The following is an 8341-nucleotide window of genomic DNA, read 5'->3' on the forward strand; positions in this document are numbered from 1 at the left end:
AAGAGGATCCATAACTTAAGGATTAAGAACATAAAAGAAGAAGTAGGGACACAAACAAGTGAACTACAAAAGCTACTCACAGAAATAATCCAGGAGAATTTTCCTAATTTAGCAAAAGGTAAAGATACTCAGATGTATGAGGCATACAGGACCCCAGCTACCTACAACCCAAACAGAGCAACACCCAGGCATATAATAATCAAAATTCCAGAAATTCAATACAAGAACAGAATATTAAAAGCTGTAAGAGACAAGAAACAGACCACTTACAAGGGAACACCCATCAGAATTACAGCAGATTTCTCTGCACAAACCATCAAATCACGAAGAGCGTGGGGGGAAATAATTCAAGCTTTGAAAGATAATAATCTCCAGCCAAGATTGAGATATCCTGCACAACTGTCCCTGGAAATTGATGGAAAAACAAGGTGCTTCCAGGATAAAGAGGAACTGGGGGAATTTGCAACCACCAATTCAACTCTACAGAGAGTATTGCAGGATATTCTAAAAAAAGAAAAATACAAAGAATCCAGAAATAATGGCAGAGAGGCCACAACGAATGGAGCAGAGAACAAAATGAAGAAGACAAACTGACAGCTACTGACAGAAAAAGAGCTCAACAGAAACGAGGCAGAGAAGATTGGATGATTGGAACAGCTATTTTGGAGAAAATGACATCTTAATAGGTAATACTGATTTAGTATCATCTTGTTTTGAAGTCTCATCTAACTTTTGTCCTTCTGTCTCCAATGGTCTAAATAGGTTGTATCTTACTGGATTTTATTATGTACGATAGTATAAGCAAAAACCTTGTAAAGACAAGGAGATTATACAGAAACCATTATTCATTTTCTGTTAGTCGATTCTAAATACTCTGTAATGCTGTCATTCTCTTGAATGGTTTTACATTGTTTTGATATACTTAATACTACAGTATACGAAGTTGTACTCAAGGATTTCAAAGAAAGAGACAATATGGTAACTACTTTTAGGTTAGGATTATCTGGTGGTGAATCACTATTCTGCTTAAATGGTTATGTTTTGATGTGCGCTGTTTTGCTGTTATGCCCTCTTTTATCTCAATCTCCACTCCATTATTTACTTTTTTATCTTTATCCTTTTAATTAAAGGAAAAAAATAGCAGGATATATTATAGCAACCCACTTTGACTTTTCATTACCTTGATTTAAAGCCCTGTATTACTCTCACCATCTGGTTTTTAACTGATGTTCCCCTATTCTGTTTTGCTGGATAGTATCAGGTTCGAAAGTTTAGGCATCAGCTGTGAAGATAATGAGATTCATTATGACGCCCATTCTTGTTGACTTTTATCTACTTTTCAAGACCTACAATGTCTCCAATGTTTTGGTTTTGTCGGTTTTATTCTTTACTGTTTTGTTCAATTGTATTATAACTAACGATATAGGCAATTCTATTAGAGATAGCGGGAGGCATTATGGTAACCATTGTTGATAACCTTGTATTATGTTTTTACATTATCTATTATGTCCACCCTTTTGACTTGACCGATTCTGTTCTGTTATGTCACATTTGGTTTTACTCTCTTCCAAAAAAGTAATAAGAACCGTGGGAGCAATGAAACCCAAAATGTGTAATAGTCATGGTACAAAAGAGAGGAAAAGAAAGTGCTCCAAACTATATAACTGCATGTATATTTAAGTGTATAAGATAGAAAATGATATCACAGAGTTTTATTGGATCATTGAACAGAACTGTTTGCAGTATCATTGTTGGAATGTCCACTTTACAAGCTTTAATTTTGTGACTTGAACAATTATTTCTAAGATGACAATATGTAATCCATTAACTAGTGATTTCCTACTGTTCATTTTTTTTCTGTAAATCTGTATAACTTGTACCCTTTCCCTGCGCTTTTTTTCTTTTCTCCTTAAATAAAATTAAAAAAAAAAAAAAACCAGGGCAGTGGGATTTCTATGGATCCCAGGAATGCAAATAGGCAGGGGTTTCTGACCCACAGAGCAGTCTAAATTCAGATAGCAGATTCTGTCTCATGAGAGCTTCTGTCTACAGCATTCTAGGGATTCTCAAGAAGAGTTCATTCTCCAAAGCCAGATTAACATGCACAGTTCAGGTTTCTTTTGTGTAGACTGTAAAGCTGGAGGGTTTGTAAAACTTTCCAACAGATCACTAGAACCTACGCAGACAGAGTGTGCTTGGACCTCTTCCTCACTTTCACCCCATGTGGAGGGGAGACTTTCCCACCTCTGTGAAACTGGAGTCACAGGTACTGTGCTATTTGTTTTTCCTTCCCATGCTGCTCTCCCAGATCTATGGATTTTGTAAGGTTTCCATTCTTCTCCTGTTGAATTCTAGTCTTCTCCTCTAGTCACTCTCTTGTATGTAGCTATGCACTGGCTGTTTTGGTTCTTGTGGAGGAGCAGATGAATGCTGCGGGCTGCCATTCAACCCTTTTGCTGGTACCAAGTGGGGCAATTTTGAAAGCAATCTCAAGCCTTGGAGCAGTATCTGGAGAGTAGCACGGTCAGGAGTTATGAGTTAATTGATGTAAAGCTCTTAGTATAAGACATAGCCCACAATAGGAGCACCATAAATGTGAGCTCTCATTTTTGTTTTGTTTTAAGACAGCATCGTACTAAATTGCTCAGACTTGCTCAAATGTGAAATCTTCCTGCCTCCACATGCCAGAGTGCTGGGATTACACTGGAGCAGAACCAGAGGATGGACTCATGATAGCTACTCACTTCTTGTTGTCAGGATAGGACCTACCTACCTGGGCTCTTCTAAGTGCTAAACCTGCGCCAAGACTGTGTGTGCACCTTCCTAATACAAATAGCATTATTTTCTGTTCTAAGTATGATGAAAATGAGTTTCTCAGGAGGGAAAGTGATTTGCACAAGGCCATGTGGATATGAAATTGAGGAATCTGCATCCAACCTCAGTCTGCTTATCTTTGTATTTCTGTGTCACATGACACAGAGTTTGCATTGAATAGTAGATACTAACTTTTGGCAGTGTCTACAGCACAAAATAATATATGATCTTGGACAGATATCTGAGGAAAATTGAACTGTTAGCATTATTAGAACCTTGCTAGCATTTACATTATCTGTATTCACACATTATTGCACCATTATTAAGTCTGTTGTCTTGGATAAGATGTCTGAGGATGAAAGATGCTCTCACACATATTTCAGAAACAAATGAAATTGTGTAGTTAATATCATCACTGTGTTAAACAGAAATGTGGCAGCTGAGCTAGGGAATCCTCCCTTCTCTGAGACTGAGTGGAAAGAAATTTAGTGTCCCCAAAATGAAAACTTTCAAAGAATGCCCAGCTCCTCAACTCCAAAATCTAAGTCTAAAAAGCCTTAGGAGTGTTTGCCATCCAGACTATGTTGCTCACCCATCCCAGGGGCTCTGTTTTGCACTTCCCAGTCTGTCCAAGGAATCCCCAAGGCTTTTTCCGTACTGGAAATCCAGTCTCTAACTCCATTCTGATTCAAAGTGAACCCCTGAGTCTGCCTGCTTGAATCTCCCCTTCCTTGAGAGCTGCTCTGGGTCCAACGCCCTTAACATGGTGCAGATCTCCCCTCTAGACCCACTTTGCCCAGGAAGATGGACATCTTCCTAATGCACCTCACCAAGAGAAAATAGGCAGCTGATACCACAGAGGTGATGGTCACTGCTTAGGCAAGATAATGAGCTGATCATCTGTAAGTGTGACTGAGGGAGAGCTAGGGGAGTTTTCTGCTCTGGGTATCCAAGAACTGACAGTGTTCCTAGTCTCTGCCACACTAACTGGGATGGGAGGTACAAGAACCTGCCCTTCCTGAGCAAAAGCCAATCTCCTCCTCTCTCCCATGGCAGTTTCTCCTCTTGTGTAGCTCTCTCTCAAGGGTAACCCTCTACCACTGCACTTCAATCTGGGACTAAAGGCTTTGCAACGGGAACACTTATTTTTTCTCTGCCAGAAGCATAGAAGCTGGGAAGCAGCAAGGAAATGCTGGCAGGTGGAAGAAGCAGAGAAGAAACAAATATAGAGCTTTCTATAAAGAGTGCTTCATGTAATTGATCCTGTACATGGCCCTTTGGATAAGCCGATATAGCACAGTAGTCAAAGGCCTCACAGGCTTAGCAATAAGAAACCCAGGTGTCACTCCTGGTACTTCCACTTATTTGTTTGGTGGAAGACAAAGCAAAGTTTGATCATACAGAAAAAAAACCCTAATACTGGAATAAGGCTATAAAGCTGTCCAGTAGCCTTGACCATAACCTGTTTGGATGGATTCTTCTGTCAACACGGTTTTGTCAGGCCCCAAGTGAGAGTCTTTCTGTGCTAAATACTGTGGGTACATCTAAAAGAGATGCAGCCACTGCCTACAACTTGGCTGGGAAAACAACGCACACATAAACAAGGCTGGAGTGGTCAGGTAAGGAGGAAAAAACCTTCAGCTGAGCCTTAAATGTCAGTGAAATCTGGGGAAGCATCAAGGTTAGGAGAGGTGTGCCAGAAGAGAAGCAGTTAGAGCAAAGGTGGTGAGCATACAGGGGAGATTATGGGGAAGCCAACTGGTTTGGAAGGTCTGAGACACCAAAAGGCAAGAACTCAGCCGCCCATATTAAGATTATATTAGCATCGTAGCACAGAAAGCTCACTCGTGCGGACTAAACTGAGTAGGACTAGTCGAGGAAAGGCCTGAAGTTCCTCAAAGAGTTGTAAAACAGGATATGCATGGGTTGGTAGGTGAGCCAAGAGCTTAATGGAAGTTCTCTGCAAAGGTCCCAGGCACGGAGTGTAGCTGGGCAGGATGATAAGGTGCTACTTTAATTTCAGCTCAGACTGCCAGTTAAACGATTGCCTGGTCCTCTGTCTTTTGAAAATTTTCCTCTCAGTGCCCATGGCTCTGAGCAGGGCCAGATCCCTAATTATTATCACAAACATCTCTCGCTTTGAACATCTTGCTTCTTTATTGAATTGTTGATGGTTTATAAAAATTCAGAACATGCGTCTCATACCATCTTCCACCATTCGCACACCTTCCAGACTTCTACCATCATGTCTGGCCAATCAGTCCTCATGATTAAGTTTGTGGTCCTGTCCATTGCAACCTTAAAATCTGAAGAACGCTACTGCACTCTTCTCTCTGTTCCTCCTCCATGCAGCTTCCTATTATCTGAGTTGCTACCTTCTATTCAGTACTTCCTATAAAGCAGTTGTAACTCATGCAAGCAAAATAGGAGATAACACACCCATTTCATAGATGAGAAACAAGGTACTCTGAATAGCTAAGTGATTTGGAAGTAGAGAAACATGCTGCTAGATCAGGAATGTTGGCTCCAAATCTGTGCTCTGTGTTTGCCAATGTTCTGGGATCACGTTTCCAACCTTAGTAATGAACCTTGTGCCCACAGAGTCATGCTCAGTTAACTATTTAGCTCAGTCCTTCCTTGATGAAAAAGGCACTGATATGATCACAGGTCTCCAGCATGTTTTCCTGATACCAAAAAATTACATAGCTACAAAGGACTTTTAGGATCACCAAGTCCAAAATATCAAAATGGGATTCTAAAGCTCAGAGAGAAAGATCAATTTTCCCAAGATCATAAAACAAAGCAAGGACAGAGTCAAGAGTATTCCCCAGTTGTTCTGATTTTGAGATTCATTGCATTTTTAACTAACTCCTTTTATTTGCCTTGTGTTTTATATTTTGCAAAATATCATGACATGCAGGAAAATTAGTTTTTCATGACCCCCTATCATAGATGTTGCACTTCTGCTTTAACAGATGGGGAGACCAAGGTCAACAGAGGTGAAGGCTCTTGTTCAAGGTCACATCTGAGCAAGCAACAAGCATGAGACACCCAGGTAAGTCCAAAGCAAAAACTTGGTCATGGAAGGAGGATGTAAGAATTCAACAGAAAGTACCCCATCCATCTCAGTACAAGAAACAAGCTCAGACAGGCCTCAGGGAACTTGGCACAGCCTGGCCCCTGTTTCAGGTGCTCAGGGCTACAGTCTTTCTCTTCTGCTTTCCAACCTGTGTGTCTTACTTTATCTTTCATTATCATTTTAGGCCATAATTTTTAATAGAAGAATATATTATGTCCATTCCAAGATCATAATAAAATGGTTTCAATTATAAATAGCTAAACTCCTTTCTCATATGCTAAAACCATGTATTTCACTTTGGCAGACATCCCAATAAGTAATTTGCCTCTACTGATTTTTAAGTAAGAGTTAATTTGCCTGATTTTTAAATTAAGAAATATCCAGTACAATTCCTGAATTATCATAATTTCTAATGTACTTTATAAGTATTTGGGTACAACCTCGTCAGTTCTCTCCATCATCATTTCTGTAGGACTTTGAGATCTTCAGTTCTCTTGTGACAGCTCTGCCACCACACTATGTCTGGCTAATAGTTTCCCCAGTACCCATACTGACATGATTTTCTTTTCAAAGTTTGAATTCTAGGCAGAAGCATCTGCCTACCACAAACTGGGACAGTTTTGGATACCTAGTAGAATGAGAATGAGGAAGTGGACAGAAGACTGAATTCACTGCTGCAAAAGTGGTCACCTAACCTGATCTTGGAGGGGAACATCTGTAATCCCCTAAGGAGATTGAGGCAGGAGGATCACCATGACTTCAAGGCCAACCTGAAATGCATAAGGAGGTCCAGTCCAAAGCATTAAAAGGAAAAGATATCTAGATATGGCCTGTCTTTTATGGATTAGTATTGTACCCAGAGACAGTTCTCTGAATCATCAGGCATCCTATGCTCTAATGTAGGTGGAGGAAAGATATTTTGCCTGCTTGCCCCGTGACCTAGCTATCCTAGCTTACTTTCGCTTCTTATCCAACTCAACCGAAAGTTGATCAAATCTGTGCAGCTACTGAGTATGGCATTGTGTACAGTTCAGCTTCTGTTAACCCTGTCCTCACTTCCCTAAGCCAAAGGACAGAACAAGAAAGTGCTTGCCTCTCTTCGACAGGCAGATCACCATGCAGAGCTTTGGCAAGGAAAATCACACGTCAGTGTCTGAGTTTATTCTTCTTGGCTTCTCCAGTGAGTCACAGGTCAGAATGGCCTTGTTCGTCTTCTTCCTCCTTCTCTACCTTACAACCCTTGTGGGCAACGGGCTCATCATCACCCTTATCTACCTGGACTTACACCTCCACACACCCATGTATTTCTTTCTCAGTGTCCTCTCTTTAGTAGACATAAGTTATGTTACTACCACTGTGCCCCAGATGTTGGTAAATATGTTATATCCAAGGAGAACCATCTCCTGGGGTGCTTGTGTAGCCCAGATGTTCATCTTTTTGGTGCTGGGCATTGCTGAGTGTATTCTTTATGCCATTATGGCCTACGACAGATATATTGCCATTTGCTTCCCCCTTCATTATTTCTTACTCATGAACCGTATCATCTGTATCAAGATGGTCATTGTCTGCTGGTCCATTAGCCTCACTGGGGCTCTGATCTACACCGTCTTCACCATGCATCTCCCCTACTGTGGACCCTACAGAATCAACCATTTCTTTTGTGAGGTCCCTGCTGTTCTGAAGTTGGCCTGTGCAGACACATTCCTTAATGACCATCTGAACTTCATGTTGGGTTTTATCCTGCTTTTGATCCCACTCTCCCTCATTTTGGCATCCTATGTCCGCATATTTGCCTCCATCTTAAGAATTCGCTCATCCCAGGGAAGGCTCAAGTCCTTCTCTACGTGTGCCTCCCACATCACCGTGGTCACCATGTTCTATGGTCCAGCTATGATCATGTACATGAGACCTAGCTCCTGGCATGACCCAGAGCAGGACAAGAAGCTGGCCCTGTTCTACAATGTCATCTCTGCCTTTCTCAATCCCATCATCTACAGCCTCAGGAACAAGGATGTAAAGGGAGCTTTTCTGAGAGTGTTTGGAAATAGAGGGACAGCTCTATAATTTAGGGTGCTCCAGACTTGTTTCTGGTCCTGAGAATACTAGAACAAGTTCATTTGGAATCATAGAGATGCGTTTATTTTGACTAGCTTTAGTCTCCGTGGAGCTTTGGTCGTCTGGAAGTGTGTGGCCAACACTGACAAGAGCGCTGACACATTGCTTGGAAAATTTCAGCTACAACCACCCAAAGACTCAAGTAGTGATGGCAAGGGATTTCTTTACAAAAACTATGTTGTGAAGTTCATGGCCACTGCTTAATTAATTTTTTCTGGTTCTTTCTTTACCCTAGACTTTTATGACAGTTTAATATGGTCACAACCAAATGTTTAGCATGCATACAACCTTTCGTACAGTGTAATGGAATCTGGGATAAAAGTGACATAAATA

At 41.0% G+C, this 8341-nt stretch overlaps 1 protein-coding gene across 1 annotated transcript; it reads left to right on the top strand.

Moving 5' to 3' along the window:
• The first annotated feature begins 7009 nt into the window (after positions 1–7009).
• On the top strand, positions 7010–7957 carry LOC100727627 (olfactory receptor 2A12-like). The gene has a single exon (XM_003462472.2). It carries the CDS (start codon positions 7010–7012, stop codon positions 7955–7957), a length of 948 nt encoding a protein of 315 aa, XP_003462520.2.
• The last annotated feature ends 384 nt before the right edge of the window (positions 7958–8341 follow it).

This window comes from Cavia porcellus, unplaced genomic scaffold (genome assembly GCF_034190915.1).
Source record: "Cavia porcellus strain 051 isolate PalLab524CR breed Dunkin Hartley unplaced genomic scaffold, mCavPor4.1 scaffold_25, whole genome shotgun sequence".
NCBI lineage: Eukaryota > Metazoa > Chordata > Mammalia > Rodentia > Caviidae > Cavia > Cavia porcellus.